The sequence below is a fragment of the Leguminivora glycinivorella genome, chromosome 18 (genome assembly GCF_023078275.1).
Source record: "Leguminivora glycinivorella isolate SPB_JAAS2020 chromosome 18, LegGlyc_1.1, whole genome shotgun sequence".
NCBI classification, from domain to species: Eukaryota; Metazoa; Arthropoda; class Insecta; order Lepidoptera; family Tortricidae; genus Leguminivora; species Leguminivora glycinivorella.
The window spans coordinates 5,289,386-5,316,367 of NC_062988.1; the positions used below are offsets into that span (position 1 = coordinate 5,289,386).

General features: G+C 39.0%; 1 protein-coding gene across 1 annotated transcript in view; it reads left to right on the forward strand.

The window, feature by feature from the left end:
• Nucleotides 1-26,982, forward strand: part of LOC125235726 (E3 ubiquitin-protein ligase UBR1) — an 82,717-nt gene that overhangs the window by 1,904 nt on the left and 53,831 nt on the right. The window contains 1 exon segment of the mRNA XM_048142298.1: nucleotides 23,623-23,734. Within this exon segment, the coding sequence (XP_047998255.1) occupies nucleotides 23,649-23,734 (86 nt within the window). The 5' untranslated portion in view covers nucleotides 23,623-23,648.

Genomic DNA, 26,982 nt, shown 5'->3' on the forward strand with positions numbered 1-26,982 from the left:
GACTGACTGACATATCAACGCACAGCCCAAACCGCTGGTGCTATAAATTCCAAATTTGGCACGTAGGTTCCTTATAAGATGTAAAGGAGCACTAAAAAACGATTTTTCAAAATTCACTTCCTAAGGGGGTGAAATGGGGGTCTAAAGTTTGTATGGGAAAGAAGATTGAACTAAGAAAAGCTAGTGTTTTATTTATATCATTCTGTTATTCTGTTAACTTGAACTCTTTCTTGAATTAATTTTCACATTTTATTTCTCATTAGCTACAAATAATACAAATAATTAAAATAAATCTTATTAGGATCCTCTTTCTTTCAAATTGGAATTATTTGAAAAAAAAATATAGCTCTTCTAATATCATTATATGTATAGAACTCCATATTTTAACCCTTATACAATTCTAGTTACATGGTTATCAAAGCAATCCTTTGTAGAGTTCTATTTTTTAGGGTTCCGTAGTCAACTAGGAACCCTTATAGTTTTGCCATGTCTGTCTGTCCGTCCGTCCGTCCGTCCGTCCGTCCGTCCGTCTGTCTGCGGATAATCTCAGTAACCGTAAGCACTAGAAAGCTGAAATTTGGTACCAATATGTATATCGATCACGCCAACAAAGTGCAAAAATAAAAAAAAATGGAAAAAAAAGTTTTATTAGGGTACCCCCTACATGTAAAGTGGGGGCTGATATTTTAATATAATGGACATACTACAGAATATTCTGTAATTAAGTAACTTTAATTCTGATTTATATTACATTAGGACACTTTGTTCGGTTCTCGTTTGTTTCCTTTCTATTAGTGAATATTTTAAATATATGATTTTGACTCTTGGAGACCCTATACATCTCTAAGGAGAATTAGATTAAGTATACATTTTATCTTTAGTTGTGACATTTAGAGTCATTTGCACCTCTTAAGTAATTTTAGACTTTTTTGTATTTGTACTTTTTATATTTAGTGTAGTTCTTAGTTGTAATTCGACATTTAGAGACCTTCTACATCTCTAATTAATTGTAGTAGAGTTATACTTTAGAACTTAGAATTAGTAGTACTTATCAATTGTAATTTCAATTCAATTTTAAATATTTTCTAAATATGTATATGTGACGTGTTTCTTCAATCTTCAATTTCTTCAATTCAATTCAATTCAATTCAAAATATCTTTATTCATGTAGGCCTAGTTACAAGCTCTTATGAATAGTTCATTACATATATGTTATGATCTTAATCTAACCTAATTATCAGAGCAATTTATTGTTGTTATTATTGTTCATAATAATATTGAGTCTATAATATACAATTTCATATAAAAATAATCGTTAAACAAAAAATATATAATTAGGTAATGTATATATAAAAATACATGTCTAGAATATTTCTAGGAAAAATCCAATGTCCAAAAGAATACAATATTAATTTCATCAACAATAATAATAATAAAAAACGTAAAAATAAGAAACCATTTCGAATAACAATTAATCCCACGTTGTTTTATCATTCATGTAGTCTTGTGTTGTATAATAAGCTTTGGAAATGAGTACACGCTTTACATGATTCTTAAATTTATTAATTGACAAGTCAGTAATATGATTCGGAAGTTTATTATAAAATCGAACACAATTACCCATGAATGATTTTTTAATTTTACAGAGCCGTGTGAAGGGCACCGCGAGTTTATGTTTATTTCTACTATTTATATTATGTACATCACAGTTTTTCTTAAAATTACAAATGTTTTTATGTACATACATAATATTCTCATAAATATATTGACAATGCACTGTCATTATATTAATGTCCTTAAACTTATCTCTAAGCGAGTCTCTATGGTTCATTTTATATATTGCTCGAATAGCCCTCTTCTGCAGAATAAATATGGTATTTATCTCTGAAGCACTGCCCCAAAGTAAAATACCATATGACATAATGCTGTGAAAGTAACTAAAATAAACTAATCGAGCTGTTTTCACGTCTGTTAACTGACGGATCTTGCTCACTGCAAAAGCTGCAGAACTAAGTCTATTCGAGAGGTTAACAATATGGGGACCCCACTGAAGTTTAGAATCTAAGGTTATACCAAGAAAAACTGTACTATCTACCAGTTCCAATTCCTTATCCTTCACAACGACACTTGTTTGCTCATTCCTTACGTTACTATTAGTGACAAACTTAATACATTTAGTCTTTTTTTCATTTAATAATAAATTATTAACATTGAACCAGTTCACTACTTTAGAGATAGCATTGTTTACATCACTGTGAGCTTGTTGCTGTCGTTTGAGTTTGAAAATAAGTGAGGTGTCGTCTGCAAACAATACTATATCATGGTGGGTCTTTACAAGGAATGGCAAGTCATTTATGTAGATAAGGAACAGGAAAGGCCCCAATATTGATCCCTGTGGTACACCCATAGAGACCAATGACCCAGTTGATCTCTGTCCATTGACATCTACCCTTTGTATTCTACCATTTAAGTAGGACTTGAGTAAATTTAGTGCTGATCCTCTGACTCTATAATAATGTAGTTTCCTGATCAATGTTTCATGACAAACACAGTCGAAGGCTTTCTTTTTCTTGATAGAAGAAGAAGAAATTTATTCAGTAAATGCTTAAAAAATCAAAATAATTTATTCAAAAAATAGGCCACAGGGGCACTTTTACACGTCACATGTACATATTTAGAAAATATTTAAAATTGAATTGAAATTACAATTGATAAGTACTACTAATTCTAAGTTCTAACTAAAGTATAACTCTACTACAATTAATTAGAGATGTAGAAGGTCTCTAAATGTCGAATTACAACTAAGAACTACACTAAATATAAAAAGTACAAATACAAAAAAGTTTAAAATTACTTTAGAGGTGCAAATGACTCTTAATGTCACAACTAAAGATAAAATGTATACTTAATCTAATTCCCCTTAGAGATGTATAGGGTCTCCAAGAGTCAAAATCATATATTTAAAATATTCACTAATAGAAAGGAAACAAACGAGAACCGAACAAAGTGTCCTAATCCATATCCATACTAATATTATAAATGCGAAAGTAACTCTGTCTGTCTGTCTGTCTGTCTGTCTGTCTGTTACGCTTTCCCGCTTAAACCACGCAACCGATTTTGATGAAATTTGGAACAGACAATCTTTAGACCCTGAGACAGAACATAGGCTACTTTTTATTTCGAAAAAAAGGGATGAAGGGGTTGAAAAAGAGGTTGAAAGTTTGTATGGGATTTCTTAATTTTAAATGATAAAACCATGAAACTTTATATTTTAGCACTTGATAAGAAATCATTAAACATATATTTAAAGTCACATACAGGTCGAACGCGATTAATTAACATTATTTTTACCTTTAAAATAAACATGGTGGGAAATAAACATTAACTAAAAGCGGGTAGATTATATTTATTATATTTATTTGTCTACCCCGAACATTTATATAAATTAATATCGGGTAGTTTTGTGTTGTTTACATCTCCGGTGACATTTTGCTGCGACGTCAGTCTTCCGCGACCACGGCCAGTGCAACCTGGCCGAAACGTTGGGAAAAAAGGTAAAAATAATGTTAATTAATCGCGTTCGACCTGTATGTGACTTTAAATATGTGTACAAAGCGCGAGAACTTAAAGTGTTATATCATTAAACATCTTGATAAGGGATCCCTAGGGATAGGGATAGCGATATTGATAGCGATAGGGAAAGCGATAGGGATAGCTATAGGGATAGCGATAGCGATAGCGATAGGGATAGCGATAGCGATAGCGATAGCGATAGCGATAGCGATAGCGTTAGCGATAGCGATAGCGATACGGATACGGATAATATGGGTATCGTTAGAGGGATACGGATAATCGGTCGGCGGTCTCTTACAATCAATGTGCTCTAAGACGATCGTTGTTTGCTTGCTTGAAGATTACGTTTGCGATAAGTATAAGCAAAATGTAAAAAATTGTAAGGGATAATAGAAAAAAGTACTTTTTACCCACCGATCATAGTGTCGAAATACGGGCTATGTGGGATGTTTATAAAGGTTTCCCCAGCGTATATAGAATTACCTACGCTGTGGTCGATGTGTAATATTTCTACAATCATTGCAAGCAAAAGTATTATGTGCAATCGAAATAATCGCAGATAAATATACCTACAGAGAAACCTACGGTCCCTACGGATCCAAATGAAAATCTTAATGAATACTTTTATTACGCGGGCGAAGCCGCGAGTAAAAGCTAGTGTAATATAAATCAGAATTAAAGTTACTTAGTTATAATGACCCCAGTAAGCTTAAACAGACCGGTCTTCACAGACAGCACCCGTTCACGAGTATGACGCGTATCTCAGCCATCGCCTCCCTCAACCTTTATTCGGGAAGGTGGCGACCCGATCAACGACGCCACCGCAGCAAAGACTTTTAAGTGTACATGACATGTTCAAGCTGCCAGGCTAAATTAAATATTCAAATAATAAAACATAGCTGTAAGACACCATATTCTGTGCTCGTATGTTACAAAGGATGCTGCTATCATAAATTGACTTAGAGATGTAAAGGACTCTTAAGTGTCAGAATCTTTTAAAATATAGATTTATACAATAAAATTAAAATAAGATAAACATTAAACACATAATCTTGGAGAAGTATAAGGTCTCCAAGTGTCCACAACTAAACTTAAATAAAAACAATATAATCAGATGAGAACATGATGTTCTCATACGTCAAATTTAGGTATAACATAGACAGTATGACAAATTTATTTTTAAGCGTTACTGAAAGGGTCTCTACTCAGCTTAATGTCAAGATACCACTTAAGGATCTTGACGCTGTTCTTCCGTGGAAACCCTCCGAGAGAGTGCAACTACAGGCTAAAGTAGATAATAGTGTTTATATGAAATAAATACCAGCAGAAAAAGTGATCAACTGATCAAGCTATTTGCAAAAAGTTTCAAAGATTTATTATTCTGAGTCATGGATGTTTTCTACGTATATAAGTATTTATATATTATATATATCGTTGTCTGAGTACCCACAACACAAGCCTTCTTGAGCTTACCGTGGGCCTCAGTCAATCTGTGTAAAAATGTCCTATAATGTTTTTTTTTATTATTATATTCTTTATTTCTTTCAAATCTTAGGCTAGGCTGTTTATAATATGAATATAAAAGTAAAATACAAAACCACTTACAAAACAATATAAAACACATATAAACACATTATAAAAAACCTAACCTAGGGTGCCGCCAGCAGCGGGGCAAGGCCCAAGCTGCCGGTGGTTAGGGCCGCAGAGAGAGGAACCGTCGGACTATCCGCGCTGTGTCCAAGATCACCGCCTTCTGCATCTGGCCCTTGATCCAGCCACCTAGCGAGAGTCTCTTAAGATGTTGGTCGAGACTCTTCGCTATGAGACCGTTCGCTGAAACGACTATCGGAACAATGATCGTTGATTCAACATCCCACATGGCGGTTATCTCGTGAGCCAAGTCTAGGTACTTACTGGACTTGTCCTTCTCGGCTTTCACGAGATTCTCATCATGGGGGATGGTGATGTCAACGAGCACTACCCGGCGTTGCAGTCGATCTATTATCACAATGTCAGGCTTATTGGCTACAATAGTCCTGTCAGTGATAATAGATCGATCCCAATAGAGCGTGGCACGACCATTTTCGAGAACTGGCGCAGGTAAGTACTTGTAGTACGGTACTTCGCGGTCCACAAGGCCGTATTGAAGAGCAAGTTGCTGGTGAATGATCCTGGCTACGAGATTATGTCTGTGCAAGTACTCGCCGTTAGCTAGATGAGAACAACCGGAAATGATATGCCTGAGTGACTCTCCGGGACGGCGGCATGCCCGACAAATGTCGACCGTACCATCCTTCAGGATATATTTCCGGTAGTTGTTCGTCATCATAACTTCGTCCGCAATTGCACAGGCAAAACCCTCGGTTTCTCCGAAGAGGTCCCCGAATCGTAACCAGTTCACCGATGCGAGCAGATCTACATCGGGTCCCGTGAGGGCCTTGTAGAACCGCCCGTGTAGCTGCTTGCTCTCCCATACCGCCTTGCGGTCCGCAGTATTTAGTACCACAGGTTTGCGCCAGTTCTCTTTCGCCAAGGAGAGCGGCGTGAGGTTTCCGTCCACTGCCACCACATCACGATGCATCCCGCACTCGTTGTTAAGGAAGTAATTCCTGAGATTGTACACCTCACGGTTGTGGAGATCTTTGGCGTTTAGGAAACCTCGACCTCCGCACTTCCGTGGGATGTACAATCTCATAACAGACGAGCGCGGGTGTAACATACGATGTGTGGTAAGCAGTGAACGGACCCTCCGATCCAGGGCGTCCAGCTCAGTCTGGGTCCACCGTAGTATGCCAAAGGAGTATGTGAGTAGAGGCATTACCCAGGCGTTAAAGGCGCGCACTTTGTTGCCTCCTGACAAAAGACTGTTAAGGACTTTTGTCAGCCGACTGAAAAAGCGCTCCTTCACCGACCGTCTAATGCCAACATCCTCAATACCCAACGACTGTGACATACCAAGGTACTTATAGGTTTCTGATTCAGAGATAGATCTGAACGACATCGTCTCAGAAAGTTGTAAATTTTCTGAATTTACAACCTTATTATTATTATTATTATTCAATTATAGGCGAGCAGCTATTCAACTGATGAGCCTATGTCACACAGTGTCTCATGATTGACAGGGGGACAACTGTTACTTGGGGGACAACTGTTACTCGCGTCCGCAGGATTTACCTACCACAGCCCTGCACGTGTCCCCTGGGTGGTGCTAAAGAGTGACAAACTACGAGGCGAAATAAACTTTCCAAAGTAATTGTTCCGATTGCGAATTCCACATGGCAAGAAATGCTGTTCCCAAAGGCCCTTCTCAGGGCCCTTCGACTAGGGATGTCGGACCTTCAGTTCGCATCATGCAAATTAATATTGAAGGCATAAGTTCAGCCAAAAGCGACTACTTGCAAAGGCTTTTGCATAAGGAAAACATCGACGTAGTCTGCATTCAGGAAATTCACACGAAGGACGACTCAGATCTTGAACGAAGAGGCCAGATACCGGGGTTTACATTGGTCAAAGCTGTTCACCATCCAAAGTATGGCATAGCTACCTATGTAAGATCTAGCCTAAATGATGTCCAGCTGATAGACACCGGTGATATTGACCTGATTTTCACCATCATAATCAGAGTTAAAAATCTCACAGTGACGAATGTGTATAAACCGCCAAAAGTAAAGTGGCCAACAAGTGTCTTACCCAGTTTCCCACACCCTTCTATATACACTGGTGATTTTAACAGCCACCATACATCCTGGCGGTATCACAGCGCTGACGATAACGGAGAAGCACTTGCATTTTGGGCGGACCTTTGTGACTTACACCTACTGTTTGATGCTAAGGATAGGGGTACTTTCCACTCTGCAAGATGGGGCAAAGATTACAACCCTGATTTGACCTTTGTCTCAAAGGATCACCTTGACCAGCCCCTTCCTGCTGCACGCTCAGTCCAAGGAAATTTCCCAAATAGCCAGCATAGAGCAGTCATCTCAGAAGTAGGTCTCAAGATACCACTGACCAACTCAATACCAGCTCCTAGATGGAATTTCAACCGCGCGGATTGGAAGGGTTTTGAAAAGACGCTGGATTCGGAGCTTGTAGCTGCAAACTTGGACCCCGTCCCAGCAAACTACAAAACATTCGTTGAGCTAGTCATTAAAGCCGCCAAGAAGAATATTCCAAGAGGTTTCAGAAAAGAATATGTGCCAGGTTGGAACACCGACAGCGAAAAATTATACCGAGAGTATATGGAAACAGAAGATCATGCGACTGGAGCCACGCTACTCCAATCTTTGGATCTTTTTAGGAAGGAGAAGTGGAAATCTACAGTTACCAACATGGATTTTAAAAGATCAAGTCGTAAGGCTTGGAAAGTCCTGCACCGCCTCTCAGGAAAACCTCACCCACGAAGCTCCGGTCGAAACATAAAGCCTGACGCCATTGCAAATCGGATGGTAGAAGTAACCAGAGCTAAGCGGGATAAATTGTTCTCAAAACGAGTTAAGCAAGAACTGCGGACTGCTAGGAGGAACGCTCCAACGGGCCATCTTCTCTCAAGACCTTTTAGCATAGGCGAAGTAATGGAAGGCATAAAGCTCCTAAAATATAGTAAAGCAGCTGGACCAGATAACATTTTCAACGAATTTATTCGAGCCATGGGTCCAGCAAGCATAAGCTGGCTTACTGCCCTCTTCGACAATATTGTACAAAACAACTGCTTACCGAGGGAATTCAAGTTAGCCAAAGTCATTGCAATCCTAAAACCTGGCAAAACGGATGACAAGCCTGAAAACTTTCGACCCATATCCCTTCTCAGTTGCACATTTAAGTTACTAGAACGCCTTATTCTCTCAAGAATCACACCACACATCGACGCTGTTATTCCACCAGAGCAGGCAGGTTTTAGAAGAGGACGAAGCTGCACGGACCAAGTATTGGCACTGACCACACATATTGAAGCTGGCTTTCAGAAACAATTGAAGTCTACTGCAGTCTTTGTGGACCTGACTGCGGCATATGATACTGTCTGGAAGCAAGGCTTAATGTGTAAAATTCTTAAAGCGATCCCAAGCCGAGAAATAGCAGACATAATAATGAGTATGCTTAGCGATAGAGAATTTGAGGTCTATCTTGGTGATGCCAAAAGCCGCAAGAAAAGACTGAACAATGGCTTACCCCAGGGTTCTGTCCTCGCTCCAAGTCTTTTTAACTTGTACATCCACGACTTACCACCTACTGAGTCCACTAAATTCATTTACGCTGATGATATAGCACTTGTTTACCAGAGTAAAGATTTCAAGTCCGGTGAGGAAGTTTTGTCGTCAGATTTAGTAAAACTCAGTGAGTACTTCAACGCTTGGCGTCTAATACCTAGTGCAAGCAAGACGGAAGTGGCATGTTTTCACCTCAACAATCGGTCTGCTAACTACCACCCGGCTGTGTTTCTCAATGGAAGTCAGTTGGGACACAATCCCTATCCAAAGTATCTTGGGGTGACACTGGATAGAACTTTGACCTACAAAGAACATCTCCACAAAGTTGCGTTGAAGGCTGCCACGCGGAATAACATCCTCCACAAACTTAGCGGTACTACTTGGGGCGCCTCAGCTGATTGCCTTCGTACATCGGCTACGGCCCTGGTCTTCTCAGCTGCCGAATACTGTGCCCCAGTATGGCTGAATAGTGCACATGTTCAGAAAGTGGATACTAAGCTGAATGAAGCCATGCGTTGTGTATCAGGCACAATAAAGTCTACGCCCCTTCATTGGCTACCGGTTCTTAGTCATATTGCTCCGCCGCACCTGCGTAGACTACAAGCGCTAAAGAGGGAAGCAGAAAAAATAAAAGCGCAGCAGTCTTTGCCTTGCCACCAGTCCTTTTGCCATCCCCCACCCCAACGTCTTAAGTCTCGCCACCCAGCATGCGTTACAGCCCAAAAACTGACTGATTTTGACCTCGAACAGAGTTGGAAATACGAGTGGAGTAAAACTACTGCTGGAACTATACTGCCAACCATGGATCCCATAGCGAAACCAGGTGGTTTTGACTTGCCACGAAAACTCTGGTGTCGAGTGAACAGACTGAGAACTGGTCACGGGCGCTGCAATTACTTCCGCCATAAATGGGGTTGGCGGGACTCTGCGCTCTGCGAGTGTGGTGAAGAGGCTCAAACCATTGAGCACATTATACAGCGCTGCCCTCTGCATGCTTTCCCAGGCCCTCCGGAAGACCTGTTTAAATTAACACCTGACGCAATCTCGTGGCTTGGGACCCTGAATGTGGACTTATAATTCTAGAATTATTACATTTAGCTACATATTGTTTGAAAGTTTATGTAAATGCGCCATACGAATAAATAAATAAAAAATGATTTATAGTTAGCAAAGTCATGTCACTATCTTATTATTTAAAAGCCACTTGTCTAGTCTGTTATTTAATTAGATATAATTGTTATTATTTAAATAAAACACAGAAAAGCCCGCTGGGCGGACAGCGTTAAGAAGGCCTGCCAGGGATTAACACAGGGGCCTATTATTAGGACTGCAGAAGACCATGCGTGCGGAATGGAGAGCTTTGGTGCGAAAAGTAATGACCTGAGTCGCGACTCTCAGCCATGAGTAACCGAGGAAGAAGATTTAAATAAAAACCACAGAAAAATATCACTGGATATCAAATAATCAGTAGAAAATAAGTAAGAGGTATAGATACTATGAACTTGGCTTGATACACTACCGCATGTCTAGATAGATATATTATACACCATAGTAGATACTAATTGTTGAATCATTATCTATGTAATAGTATTGTTATCAGCAGTCCATTATGATAATATTTTAGAGCATAGATCCCACACAAGCTGTTTTATAATGTTATAATATTTTATTACTCACTGAAATATGAGAAATGAAGACAGTGATAGACAATTATCAGGATCAGGGTTACTATCAAGTATCAAATATAGGTAGTATGTTATGTATCATGGTCATTCAACATTTATGTAATAAAAAAAACGAATTGTTCTATTTTTTTTTGAATAAAATTAGCAAAATATAATTTTGTAACTCAACACAAATGCTTGAATATGAAATTAAACCAGGTTTTCTATTACTTATTTATACAAACTTAATTGGACAACACGTTGAATACTAATCGTTGAATTTATGCAGATTTACTATGTGGATGAAGTTTATAGTGGTCACTAAAGTTGGGACACAAATGCTACACATGATAAAATGTTTTACATTGAATCGCCTATTCATATTGTGCCTAGACAACATGCCAATCATTTAAGCTATGTAGCGGACGAAACGCCAGATGTCAGATGTGTCTGTCACACTATTGTGCCTGAGCTCTGGTGTTTCGGGTGTCCATGGGCGGCGGTGATCGCTTACCATCAGGCGATCTGTCTGCTCGTTTGCCTCCTATACCATAAAAAAAAGCTGTAAATTCACATTTTTGACACATTTATTTTGAAGTATGTTGCGATGTGGCTAAAACGTATCGTTTGCCAAATCTAGCGATTATTTACGAATTGGTTGAATCGATTAGGTAGGCCCTATGTACAAGGAGGCGCTTAAACAAATATACGATTTCTATCAACTTACTGAAATATCATTTTCTGAATCGAAATGACTGACTCTGCCACAGCACTAGTTTAAAAATAAAAATGAATGATAAATGACATAATCCATCCATACTAATATTATAAATGCGAAAGTAACTCTGTCTGTCTGTCTGTCTGTCTGTCTGTCTGTCTGTCTGTCTGTCTGTTACGCTTTCCCGCTTAAACCACGCAACCGATTTTGATGAAATTTGGAACAGACAATCTTTAGACCCTGAGACAGAACATAGGCTACTTTTTATTTCGAAAAAAAGGGATTAAGGGGTTGAAAAAGAGGTTGAAAGTTTTTATGGGATTTCTTAATTTTAAATGATAAAACCATGAAACTTTATATTTTAGCACTTGATAAGAAATCATTAAACATATATTTAAAGTCACATACAGGTCGAACGCGATTAATTATCATTATTTTTACCTTTAAAATAAACATGGTGGGAAATAAACATTAACTAAAAGCGGGTAGATTATATTTATTTGTCTACCCCGAACATTTATATAAATTAATATCGGGTAGTTTTGTGTTGTTTACATCTCCGGTGACATTTTGCTGGGACGTCAGTCTTCCGCGACCACGGCCAGTGCAACCTGCACGGGTAGCATGGTCGCGCGATAGACGATAAAATATCAGGCCGTCCCTATCGCACTATTAGTAAGTGCGATAGGGACGGCCAGATGTTTTATCATTTATCGCGCGACCATAATTGCCTGCCTGGCCGAAACGTTGGGAAAAAAGGTAAAAATAATGTTAATTAATCGCGTTCGACCTGTATGTGACTTTAAATATGTGTACAAAGCGCGAGAACTTTAAGTGTTATATCATTAAACATCTTGATAAGGTATAGGGATAGGGATAGGGATAGCGATAGCGATAGGGAAAGCGATAGGGATAGCGATAGGGATAGCGATAGCGATAGCCATAGCGATAGCGATACGGATACGGATAATATGGGTATCGTTAGCGGGATACGGATAATCGGTCGGCGGTCTCTTACAATCAATGTGCTCTAAGACGATCGTTGTTTGCTTGCTTGAAGATTACGTTTGCGATAAGTATAAGCAAAATGTAAAAAATTGTAAGGGATAATAGAAAAAAGTACTTTTTACCCACCGATCATAGTGTCGAAATACGGGCTATGTTCATGTTTATAAAGGTTTCCCCAGCGTATATAGAATTACCTACGCTGTGGTCGATGTGTAATATTTCTACAATCATTGCAAGCAAAAGTATTATGTGCAATCGAAATAATCGCAGATAAATATACCTACAGAGAAACCTACAGTCCCTACGGATCCAAATGAAAATCTTAATGAATACTTTTATTACGCGGGCGAAGCCGCGGGTAAAAGCTAGTAAGATTAATAAGTAAACCCTGCGTGATGAATTAATCTCGTAAAATACTCATTAACGATGATCCGCAAAAATGTAACATGTGTTATATTATGTTTAAAGTAAGCTATATATTGTTTTTAAGTACATACTTAATTTTTTTACAGGATTTTATTCAAAATTTCATTAGGTCGCGCCAGTTTACATTTTGTGGACGCTGCCATGTGTCATAAATGTGAACTAACAGCTTCGGGACAATAAGTAGCAACCCACACTCAGGCGACGCGTCGCTTGGCGCGCGCCGCGTCGCCTGGGGGCGCGTCTTACGTCCTTCCTATACAAAATGTACTGAGAAGACGTTTTTTAAATTACATTCGGGCGGCGTGGCGCTGACGTCCGTTCCGCTTCCTATGACGTGGCGTCGCCTGTGTGTGGGTTATCCCTAATATGATATGGATGAGTACAGAGTGTAATCATCTGGCATGTTGGCTAAGTTTATGAAATATTTACTTGTCATCAAACGCATCTAGTTACGATACAATAACCTGCAGGGTTCTGAACTAAAACCCCAGTCATCAACCGATTTGGCACTGTTTTCGAAAATTTCTCAGAGGAACAACCTCTATATTATGACTTCAATACATTTTCTTTGTCTTAGTACAAACATATCTTCTGACCTAGTAATGTTTATCGCAAGTAATTATTCGAATTGTTATTGTTTATTGGCTGTTGATAATTTTGGGGTAATTAACCTGCAGAGATGTTAAAAAATAGGTTGTGTAATGTATTTAAATACAAAATGCAAATACTTTGGGTTTTTACCTATTTCAAATAAAAATACAAAATAGTTTTACAAAAAGGTATTTGAAATACAAAATGCAAAATAGGTATTTTCAAAATACCTTTATTCAAATAATATACTTTTTTGACATATGGTAAAACTTTTATTTTTAAGATGTGTTTAAAACACAGAATCACCAGAGAGCCCAGAAACCTGGCTCTATAAAATTAACACGATAAAAAGTGAAGCCAAAATAGACTATCCATGTCTTTTACCTAATATTATAAAAACGAATGAAAGAGTTACATCGCATGAAATATGAAAAAAGAAATCCTAAAATAATAGTACTTAATATTAATTAGGTATACGAATCGATATGGATTTTCCCCTATTTTTGGGATCCTTGGGATCTTGTAAAAATCGGGGCTTTGGGATCTTGTAAAAATCGCTTACTATTTATTGAACCTTAATTATTATAGGAACCACTATGTTGGCAGCACTGAAAATAAGTGTGTTTTTGTAAAACATCAAATTAAGTACTTCCGAACGTGTTGTCCCGGTCACCTACATAACTTAGGCAGACAAAGAAAAAATAGAATACGCGCTCGGTACCATCTATCTTACGTCAAAAAGTGACAAAAAGCATTTTGTATTTTGAAGTGGTAGAAAATACAAAATACTTGCACTAAAAAGTATTTCAAATAAAATACAAAATAGTTTTCGATAAAGGTATTTAAAATACCAAATACAAAATACGTATTTTGTATTTCTATTTGAAATGCTTTTATTTCAAATAGTTAACATCTCTGTTAACCTGTATAATTAGTTAGATATTGTTGTCGTTCGCCGTAGCAACAAACAACAGTCTGTAGCCAAGAGTACAATGTTGACGGTCCGTAGAGCGTATTGTAATTATCCCTCTTTATTGGTCTTACGTATTGGCACAGTAAAATAAAGAGTACTATAGTACAGTATAGCCCCCCCACTCAAAGTGTCGCCCTCCTCACACCCGCTCCCCGCTCAAAGTGTCGCCCTCCCGCTCTCGGTTACCTCACCGCTTTATCTTCTATTAAAAATAAATATGAGTGACTTAAGAGCGTTATAACATTTCGGCGTCGGGCGAAATTAGGTATTTTACCCGCCGCGCGAGCCCAATATGCCGACCCTTTCTAGCACGTCTTATCACTCGCTCGCACTACAATAATGGACAAAACAATCTTGATCCTTTCTATGGAATTTTGATAACAACCACAATCTACTATCTCGATATAAACTTTTGGTTTCTAATAAACATTATTTTGTACGAAAATACGAGAATATAGCGCGAAATAATATCAATTATGTTAAAATTTATTTAAAAAATTAAAGTAATAATTATAAAAGTAGATCCCATCCCAAATATTTGCTTTTGTTATATGATAAGTATTAGAGTAAAGTATATATTAATATGATGATAAAATAAGACAAATACAATTCTAATTACTTCAAGGTGGTGCTCAGGGTCTGATGATGGAGCCAGATGGTGGTCACCAATACCAATGAACAATATGACTATACAACTTCGTGGTTTACATGTCATTCTAGCATTTCACTTTCACATTTCAAGTGCATATACCACGAGTATAGGTTTTCGGGTGTGCTGATTTAAAAATTAATGACCGATTTGGAATCTGACATTGCTGACTGTCACTTTGACACAAAAGTCATCATGGGTGTCGTAAAATAGGTTTTAAGGGGTGCTGATTCCAAAATTAATGACCAATGTGGAATCTGACATTGCTGACTGTCACTTTGACACAAAAGTCGTCATGGGTGTCGTCAAATAGGTTTGCGGGGGTGCTGATTCCAAAATTAATGAACAATGTGGAATCTGACATTGCTGACTGTCACTTTGACACAAAAGTCGTCATTGGTGTCGTAAAATAGGTTTTAGGGGGTGCTGATTCCAAAATTAATGACCAATGTGGAATCTGACATTGCTGACTGTCACTTTGACACAAAAGTCGTCATGGGTGTCGTCAAATAGGTTTGCGGGGGTGCTGATTCCAAAATTAATGAACAATGTGGAATCTGACATTGCTGACTGTCACTTTGACACAAAAGTCGTCATGGGTGTCGTAAAATTGGTTTTAGGGGTGCTGATTCCAAAATTAATGACCAATGTGGAATCTGACATTGCTGACTGTCACTTTGACACAAAAGTCGTCATGGGTGTCGTCAAATAGGTTTGCGGGGGTGCTGATTCCAAAATTAATGAACAATGTGGAATCTGACATTGCTGACTGTCACTTTGACACAAAAGTCGTCATGGGTGTCGTAAAATTGGTTTTAGGGGTGCTGATTCCAAAAATAATGACCAATGTGGAATCTAACATTGCTGACTGCCACTTTGACACAAAAGTCATCATGGGTGTCGTAAAATAGGTTTTAGGGGTGCTGATTCCAAAAATAATGACCAATGTGGAATCTAACATTGCTGACTGTCACTTTGACACAAAAGTCATCATGGGTGTCGTCAAATAGGTTTCCGGAGGTGCTGATTTGAAAATTAATGACCGATTTGGAATCTTGACATTGCTGACTGTCACTTTGACACAAAAGTCGTCATGGGTGTCGTCAAAAAGGTTTCCGGGGGTGCTGATTCCAAAATTAACGACTATTTTGGAATCTCACAGTGCTAATTGTCATTTTGACACAAAAGGAATCATGGGTGTAGTCAAATAGTTTTTAGGGGTACTGATTCCAAAATTAATGAAATGATTTAAAAAGTAATGACCGATTTGGAACCTGACATTGCACAGTACCCCTGGAAACCTATTTGACGACACCCATAACGACTTTTATGTCAAAGTGACAGTCAGCAATGTCAGATTCCAAATTGATCATTAATATTGAGATCAGTACCCATGGAAACCTATTTGAAGACACCCATGATCACTTTTGTGTCAAAGTGACAGTCAACAGTGTCAGATTCCAAATTGGTCATTAGTTTTCAAACACCTCCGGATACCTATTTGACGACACCCATGACGACTTTTGTGTCAAAGTGACAGTCAGAAATGTCAGATTGAACATTGGTCATTAATTTTGGAATCGGCACCCCCTAAAACCTATTTTACGACACCCATGACGACTTTTGTGTCAGAGTGACAGTCAGCAATGTCAGATTGAACATTGGTCATTAATTTTGGAATCAGCACCCCCTAAAACCTATTTTACGACACCCATGACGACTTTTGTGTCAGAGTGACAGTCAGCAATGTCAGATTGAACATTGGTCATTAATTTTGGAATCAGCACCCCCTAAAACCTATTTTACGACACCCATGACGACTTTTGTGTCAAAGTGACAGTCAGCAATGTCAGATTCCACATTGGTCCTTAATTTTGGAATCAGCACCCCCTAAAACCTATTTTACGACACCCATGACGACTTTTGTGTCAAAGTGACAGTCAGCAATGTCAGATTCCAAATTGGCAATTAATTTTGGAATCAGCACCCCCTAAAACCTATTTTACGACACCCATGACGACTTTTGTGTCAGAGTGACAGTCAGCAATGTCAGATTGAACATTGGTCATTAATTTTGGAATCAGCACCTCCTAAAACCTATTTTACGACACCCATGACGACTTTTGTGTCAAAGTGACAGTCAGCAATGTCAGATTCCACATTGGTCATTAATTTTGGAATCAGCACCCCCTAAAACCTATTTTACGACACCCATGACGACTTTTGTGTCAAAGTGACCGTCAGCAATGTCAGATTCCAAATTGGTCATTCATTTTGTAATCAGCACCCCCTAAAACCTATTTTACGACACCCATGACGACTTTTGTGTCAAAGTGACAGTCAGCAATGTCAGATTCCACATTGGTCATTAATTTTGTGTCAAAGTGACAGTCAGCAATGTCAGATTCCACATTGGTCATTAATTTTGTATCAAAGTGACAGTCAGCAATCTGAGGTACTACATATTCGTAATCTGAAAGTAATCAAGTCAATAATTTCAGTTATTTTGAATCGACTATGATTCCGAATTATTGGTAATAGTAATGATTGTATAGATGATTAGCCCTTAATTTGGCAAAGTCCGGTGGGACGGACAGGTGATAAAAAAAAATATTTCACTTTTTAGGTAGAATTTTATTTAATTTAACATATGGAAAGAGACTCTTTTATGATACATGCTTTGTATAAAAATACTATTTGACCACTGTCAACACTCGTTTGACAGTTACTCGTCAAGATGGCACCGCATCAGAAGTCAACTGTTTTTACAAAATATTTATGCGTTTTTCTTTTGGTTTTTGTAAGAACAGGGTATTTCTGTTGTATAAATAATAAAATATATTACATAATAGTTGCAAGTGGTTATGTTTTCAATTTATTTCTCAATTTCTAATACTCATAATCATCATCTAAACAAGTTGTCCGCCGCACCGGACAGTGCCAAATATATACTAAATACGATTTGTCCGCCGTGGCGGACTATGCCAATGTTGCGGTGACACGTGTTGTAACAAATTATTATATTGTTTTGTTTATTATTTTGATTTTCTTGTTTTGGTGGCCTGCTTTCATGCTTAGATTTTTTATTTAATCCAACAGCGTGTGGTGCTGGACCAAGCAGTTAAAATTTTGGCACTTTTAGGTATACGTAGTGCGCGGATATTGTGAATGTTACATGTCGCGCGAGGGGCAATAAACATTAAAGAAAACCAGGTAGATCAAAATTTATAATTTCTTTGTCTGCCCCGAACATTGATATAATTAATTTCGGGTAGTTTTGTGTTGTTTACATCTTCGACGACATTTTGCTGGGACATCACTGTCACATCAGTCTGTCGTGATCACGGCCTGTGCAACCTGGCCAAAAAGTCGGAAAAAAGTTAAAATAATGATATTTGACTATAAATATGTGTCAGTTTGATTTTCATACAAAATTATTATATTTGTTAATTTTAAAAATAAATATATGTTAAGAAATACTTGTTTATTTTAAATGACCGTATGTTTGGCAGTGTCCGCCTCAGCGGACATATTAATTTATCCCAATATTTGGCAGAGTCCGCTGTGGCGGACATATTTTTTTTCCAAAACTAATAAATCTAGATTTTTTTAAATATTTTTCGGACGCTTTAAAAACACCTGTTATTCAATATATTAAATAAAATCGGAAAATTTATGTCACCAGAGTCTCTGCCAAATTAAGGGTTAATGATTCCTTTACATGTAATGGTAATTTACCGTTTCACTTGATTACATTACAAGTAATCTGACACCCAGTAGTGTCAGATTACAAAGTAAAATCAAGTAATCGTGTAATCCGGAATCGATTACGATTTCCCCATCTCTGGGTTTAGTTATATGGTTCATTGGTACTGGTGACCACCATCTGGCTCCATCATCAGACCCTGAGTACCACCGCTTGTCAAAGGTCTTGTTGAGACGAACCCAACGAGCCTAAACACGAAGTCGTTTACTTACATGGTTCACTGGTACTGGTGACCACCTTCTGGCTCCATCATCAGATCCCGAGTACCATCTTGATGTGTCTTATCATCTTGACCGTATTGTAATTTTCACATTTTTATCATCACAACGTTGTAATACTTTAACATTCAAACATAACAAAGTATTACAAAAGCAAATATTTACGGATCTAGGATCAAATTCGTTGGTCGCTGTTTACACACACACAATGCGAGGATAGCCCGTGTAGAAACAAGGCGTCCGACCCACACAACAATAAATATTCTCGACGTTTGCGATGAAAACTCGGAGACCAAAGCGACATACGTCTTACCTGCTCGAGCTCCGGCGCGGCACTGAAATCGCAGGCGTCCGTCGCCGGTAAAATAGCGACAGGAAGGCTAGTTTTCAAAAAATTGGCAAAAAATCATGATAAAATATTATAACGACAAATGGATAACAGCAGTTTAAGCACATTGTGCAGATTATTTATATACTAAAATAACTTCGATAACATGTAGATTTTCGGAGAAATGATCACTTGTTTCGATGTATTTTCAAGACAAAATTGAGTTCGTTTTACTTTCAATTTCTCAATTTCAAAGGATTAAATGATAAATATTGTTTAATGGGCCTTAAGTACAAGATATTTGGAACTTAAATTTACCTCATTTATGAGAGTGATCTTATCAAATTGTACATAATAAGAGCTCCGAATTCTGTGCTTCACGCGGTTTTTCCTAAACGAGCATCAGAAAAACAATCATTACTAATTGAAAAAGCTTTTTTTTTCATATGTTTTTTATTTAACCGACAGTTAATAAGATGTTCTAACTGAAACAAGTACTTTCACTGTCTTTTAGTATGAGTAAAGTGTACAATTTTGTCGATAAATATTGTGCATTTTACAATATATCGCCTTTTTTTGTCATAGCGCTCTTAAAGCGCTGCCACTATACCTTCAAAGAGCAACAAGAGCGCTACACTAATTAGTCCATGTACAGTCAACTAACCCTACCCCCTACCCTACCCCTACCGCTTGGAACCCTAGACCAATGTAGAACTATGTCATAGTGACGTTATAAATCAGATTGTAAGAAATCTCTTACTGCTTGTCATTTTGATATGGTTGTATAGTGGCCTAGGGTTGAGGGTGTGAGAATGGACTTTGTTTCTTTTGTATCGATCTATCATTAGTAATTCAACAATTGATTATAGAATCTAGGTATCGAAATAAAATAAGAATACCATTGTCTTAATATATGGGTTAGACGACAGTAATATCTCGGCATTTCGTACCCGACGTATTTATATCTGACGTCAAGCTCTGGTATCTTTACGCGATATCTCAGTACAAACGTGCGGTTATTTCGGAATTGCATTGCGTGATAAAACGGTTTCAATACCCATGCCAATGCCGTTATAATATTGTATAGAACAAAAGCGACAAACTTAATAATAATGGAAGATGAGGCAAAGGGTTATAGTCTATGGTCCCAGGGTTGTCAATGTTTTTTAGTCTGCGGCGCGTGTTTATTTTCCTTTTAGCCTTCTTTTTCAAGTGCCTCACCAACTAGTGAAGGTTGACAGTCAGCTCTGGAGAGGTTGAAAAGCTCTTTTTAGCCAGGCTATTCTAAAGCATCCGCCACACATAAAGCGTTTTGATAGCGGAGCGGAATGCTCGCGCATTCCACTCGCAATCCGCGCTCGTTAGTTCCCGCCGGCATCCGCTGGGCGCAACGCCAGCGTTCATCCGGCGCACCGCTATCTTTGCGCTCCGCTAACACTCCGTCTACGCTCTCAAAACGCGCATGTGTGGCCGAGTTTTAAATGAATAGAAAACATGGGAGAAAAATTGCTCCACGGCACCCCTTCCTATAGTCTACGTCGCACGGTAAGAGAAGCCCTGCTATAATGCCAGTGAGAAAATGTACGGATGGCAAAGAAACTGGCGTCCTTTACTTTACTGTGTTTCTAATCAAATTTCACATACTAGATTGCCGTATATTACACCAATTGATATCGATACCTACTATTAATCCATTTATACTAATATTATAAATGGGAAAGCGTGTGTGTCTGTTTGTTTGTCCGTGTTTCACGGCAAAACGGAGTGACGAATTGACGTGATTTTTTAAGTGGATATAGTTGAAGAGATGGAGAGTGACATAGGCTACTTCTTGTCTCGTTCTAAACCCCCACTTCCCTAAAATAGAAGGTGGATGTTTGTATGGAACATTCCACAATTTTCGAATTTAACGCGAGCGAAGCCGCGGGCAAAAGCTAGTACCTACATAAAATTCAGATTCGAGCATTGTTTACGCTAAGTTTTTGTGAACAATTCATGTAAATATTCATGCGAGGATGCCCTCCGTTGTCTGCCAGACAGCTTGTCTATGTATATTTATTCACTTTAATATTAGAAAGCTAAATCGTTTGTTTGATTACTTAATAACCTGGATTCATTAAGTATTTGTAATCCTGAAGGTTAATGAATTAGTGTTGCATTGACCGTCCCGGGTTCTGGAAGAAATTTGACGCGTCGCTTGGCGCTCGCCCCGTCGCCTGGGGCGCGCCAAGCGACGTCCTTTGCGCGTCCCTTGCGTGTCCTTCCTATACAAAATGTACTGAAGAGACGCTGTTTAAATTACATTCGGGAGGCGTGGCGCTGACGTCCGTTCTGCGTCTCAGGACATGCGTCGCCTGTGTGTGGATGGTCCCTAAGATTGATCAGACTAACCGATCGATAGACGTCGACTGTTCCATAGGAACATCGATCGATAATACCTAAACCACAAAATTAAAATTTTGAAAAAAACCCCGACGTAGTGGACTCAATTCCATGAAACATGGCTAAGAAGAAGAATGCTCCCGGCGAATTCAGCTTTTTTTTTTTTCTAGCCTATAATTGTGTCCCACTGCTGGGCAAAGGCCTCCCCTTTCTTCCGCCACTCATCCCGATTTGCCGCCTGCTCCGGCCAGTCGCCGCAAAATGCGTCGAGGTCATCCCGCCATCTTTTCTTTGGCCTACCTCAACTCAATTCAATCAACCTCAATTCAGCTTTAAAACAAAAAAAAAACTAAATCTAAATCGATTCATTCCTTCGGGAGCTACGATGCCACAGAAACACACACAGGCAGACAGACACGTCAAACTTATAACACCCGTCGTTTTTGCATCGGGGGTTAAAAACACACCGAATCCTAGAATTGCTAAAGCGGGCCTCTTATGAGCCCTAGCAAAATTATGCTAAGAAGATGGTACCTAATATCATGATATGCCTTCAGGCTGAATTGTCAAGTTAATGATTGATTTATCTATCTGAATAATCGAACCAATAGCTTGTGCTGGCCATCGTCACTTCTCGGACACTGGCGATCAAATATATGAAAGAGGCGCGTTCCTAGCACACATTCTAAGCTTGTGTAGGTGAACGCGTACCATGCTTGTATGAGTGAGATATGACAGGTTGACTGTTCGCGTTTTTGGCAGGCGGTAACTGTGAGGCAACCGAGAGGGGGTGGGCGGCGCTTTCAGCGGGGTGCGGGAGTGGCCATACTGTACGATAGTACTCTTTATTATACTGTGCCACCGTTGAACAACAAATAGTGCGTACCAAGTAGTACGAGTATGTACAGTCAACCAATTGGAACCCTAGGCCACTCTACAACCATATCAAAATGATAAGCAGTAAGAGATTTCTTACAATATGATTTATAACGTCACTGTGACATAGTTCTACAGTGGCCTAGGGTTCCAATTGGTTGACTGTACCAAATAGTATTGGCCACCCAGCTAAAGTCTAAACTAAAGTAATTAGTCTAGTTTCTTATCTCCTTTGTTTACTAAAGTCGCATTTCCTACTACAATGAGGCTGCAACAATTGGTACTGGTACTGATTAGATAAGGACATTGCGTTCTTATTAATACAATACATTTGGAATGATTTTGGACACCGCTATCCGCTATCCTTCATCTAGCCTAGATTTAAATCTTTAAACCTACAGTAAGAAAGTTTTTTTCGATGACAGATATCAAATTATCAATCTACTGTTGCTGTTGCCATGTATTATGCCTTGCTTGCCTTGAGTGGTCCTCATATATTTGTGACTTAGATAGTGGCTGGACAAAGGGTTAAACGTCATAATCCAGCTGCGAACGATACTACATATTTTTAAATTAAAGGTAAAATGGAAAAATTCATGACTCCATCAGGACTCGAACTCGCGACGTCTGCATTGCCGGTGCAGCCGTTCTCACCAACTGAGCCACGGGCACGGAGGCCTGCTGAATGTGTGCGATTTTTCCATGCCTTCCCTCGTTTCCTAAACGCCTTAGTGCGTTTTCACATTATCCGATCCGATATCGGATGTCGGACCGATATCCCATACATTACAGGCGCCATCTTGGATTTTTTCTATTGAAATCCTTCCGACATCCGATATCGGATCAGATAATGTGAAAACGCACTTAGGGTGGCGTATAGCGACATACACTAACCTGTGCATCATTGGCGTTAGCCCGGTCCACACAGAGCGCAAAATAGAGAGCAATGTGCTCACGCGGTAAGCGTGGTATGTAGACTTGCCTCGGTCACGCGTTTTGCTCGGCCGAGCAATCTGCCTCAGCCAAGGCACGTCCACATTGGGCATTTGCCGCATGATCGCATTGTCTCGCTGCAGTCGCGGCGTGCCTCGCTCTGTGAAAATGAAATATTTATTTTTCAAGTAAAATATTTGATGTGCTTTCTTATCTGAACTGTGTCCTCTACCATAATACAATTATTTTAATTGCTATTCGTTTTTTGTAGTAACGGTACTCCCAAGGACTGAAGGTATAACTTTGTTTCCAGGGTGCTGGAGCGCGCGGTGAGTGGAGATGAGCTCGCCACCGCCCGTGCAGGAGGTGGAAGTCGGAGACGAGTCTATGGAAGACGACTCCGCCGACATGATACCCGCTGACAGGTAAACAGCTGCCAATGTCTCTCCAGAATGTCCAGGCAGGCATGGTCGCGCGATAAATGATAAAACATCTGGCTGACATAGCGCCGGCCTGATGTTTTATCATTTATCGCGCGACCATACTTGCCTGCCGGCCCATTTCTCGAAGCTATACAAGTTACAATTTACAAGTGGTTGTCAATGTCTAATATGACAAGTTGGAAAGAGACTTCCGCTTCTAACTTGTAACTTTCAGTTTTGAGATCCCAGATGTTCATGTCTTTAGGGCCTATTTACCTACACGGCGCGCAATATAAGTTTTCGGACCTTGGAAATGCGAAATAAGTGTGTAAAGTACTGAATAAAGGTTACCCCAGAATACGCTGAGAAAAAAGCTAACGTTTGTGTTTGAGTGTGGAGATATTTTTGCAAAAAAAGTAGCAGCTATTACCTAACACTTGGAATTATATCTGACCCTTTAGCACAACTTGCCCTGTCGCGCGCGATTCCATACATCAAGCGCGGCTGCAAGAATGGACTCGCACGCGACAAGGCAAGTTGTGCTAGACGGGCTGGAGTCTGGAGTAAATAGACTAGATAGAAATCTGTTTCACATGTTGTGTTTCACATGTTGTTGACATGTAATTTTTTTAATTATATGAAAAATGAATATGAATATGCAAAATTTCATCTCAATCGAATATCGGGAAGTAGGGCAAAAGCTTCCAAGATTTGACACCCAAACAAGCTTGTAATATTGCTGTATTTTCCCTAGTTAGGTCTCGCATAGTATCGTTGCGCGTTGCCAAACAATAAAGGAAGTACGCCGCGTCTAATTTCGGCCGTTCCCGTGAATGACTGCATACCTTACACCCACTATCCACGTGTTATGTAGTCTTTGTATGCAGAGTGTAGAGACGAACCAAGCTAACACTATACGGAGTTTGCCATGAATGTGTTTGTGTATAGGTGTACACAACTTTTTTGATTGGAAACAGGTAAACCATTTCACTACAATCACCTGATGGAAAGTGCCGATGCAAATAACAATGATCAAAAATAGAGATGGGCCGAATATTCGGTAAATACTCGCTATTCAAGTTTTTCAATGTTCTTATTCGGCCGAAAAGTTCGCTACATTGCCGAATATTTACCGAATAAACAAAGTAAATAAATAGCGTAAGTTGTTTCGTAATTCATCGGATAATGACGATCTATTTCAGCATTCTAAGGAACCACCAAAGGGAGTTAAAAATACGTTGTAATATAAATACCTACTATAATTATGTAAAAAAAGTAAAATTAACGTAGCTTAAGAAACAAAAACCAAAATTTTCTTATGCACTGAACAGGAACATTAAAAGCCTTAGTACCCATTACACAGAACACCCCACTAGAAGCCTACTGCAAGCGATATTGTTCGAGACGCAAATCACCAATCCTTGCGGGGTGAGGCGGGCGCGCACGGTGCTGCCATTGGTCGTTTCAAATAATGGCGCGCCTTTACGATTAGCAGTAGTGATGGGAATGGGACATGTCTATTATAAACAATGGTACCGGTACCAGTACTGTGGTGAATTTGTTTTGCAACAAATTATAATATTATAATTAAATTATAATAAGGCCTAGTTACCCTTCGGGTTGGAAGGTAAGATGGCAGTCGCTTTCATAAAACTAGTGCCTACGCCAAATCTTGGGATTAGTTTCCAAAGCGGACCCCAGGCTCCCATGAGCCGTGGCGAATGCCGATGCCGGGATAACGCAAGGAGGATGATGATTGTGATAGCACCTCAATAAAAATCATTCTAGTAACTAATAACTAAACTGTGCATTTTTACTTACGTTTACTAAGTTAAATTACCAACTAAATATTCTAAACTAATCAATCAACTAAATAACACTACAGACTCTACAGATTCTAGATAATTATTCACAATTACAAATCTGCTTTCTTTTATATTTCATAAAATGGTAGACATGGTACGAACGGTAGTACGAAGTTCCCGCAACAGACATAAACTAACATGGCCCCATCCCTAGTCGTTTACGTGAAAGGGATAGCATATCGCATTGTTAACTAGGCAAAAAGGGATGGACGCGCCTCGGTGCCGCTCAGTACAACCATATTGACCAGTATAAATGAACTCCGCGGATAATAAACAATATTCAACAAAATAATTAATTTGACTTAACTGTCGAATATTATTCCATCTTTTTTATATGTAGAAGTGTTAGAAGACTTGCCACACCACTTTATGCTGCAAAAGACCATTGTTTGCAACCAAATTTGATTATTTAAGATTTTTTCCCGAGCGGACACGAACACTGTTAGCGGGTCGTATACTTGGGCGCTACTGATCGGTGTCGCACGCGTTCAAACTTTTATAAACCTGATTTGTCGTATGCTTGGTGACCGCGAGTCGCCCTGTAAGGGCCGTCTTGTTGTATTGGTCTGTGACCCATTATCAATCATTGAAAAGTTTTTAACTCTAAGCCAGGATTGAAAATATGACGGAATCGAATATTCGGCCGAATGTTCGGCCGAATATTCGTATTCGGCAAAGTCCGTATTCGGCCCATCTCTAATCAAAAACATTAAACGCACCAAGGTTTTAAAAATTAAGGATTCATGTGAATTCGACTGAACATTATCCTTTGTTGATGCGCCTTGGTCGGGGTACAACGTGAACAGCGTGATTGATTGGTAAGTTCGCCGCGAGCGCGCGATTGGTCCCATAGACTGCACGCTTGGCTCTCAAACGTACACAGTGGTGTTACTGAAAACCATTTTTTGACACTACATGGTACAATACGCCACGACACTACACAACAATTCAAAAATAAATGTAATACTATTAACATATGGGAATGATTACGGTTACGTTGCAGTGCAGATGCGTAAAATTTGAAAGGATTTACTAACACAGGAATATGCATATGATACAATGAATAACATACGAATCGGATACAATTTGTTCTTAAAACATTATCGCGATATCGAGAAAATCACTCATGGCAGCCACATATAGTGCAAGTGTGTTATCACTCGCTTAAATACCATTGCACTTTCCAATGCCATATTGGTATAGGTACAGTCTGACCAAAAAAAGTGGCAACATTGTAGTATCATCCCTTTCAAATAAATATGTGTGAGAAAAGGGGACGACACTACGATTTTGCTACTTTTTAATTCCTACTATTTTTGGTCAGACTGTATTAGGTAGGTACATTACTTGTGTATTAAAATGGTGTAATCGATAACGATAATGTAA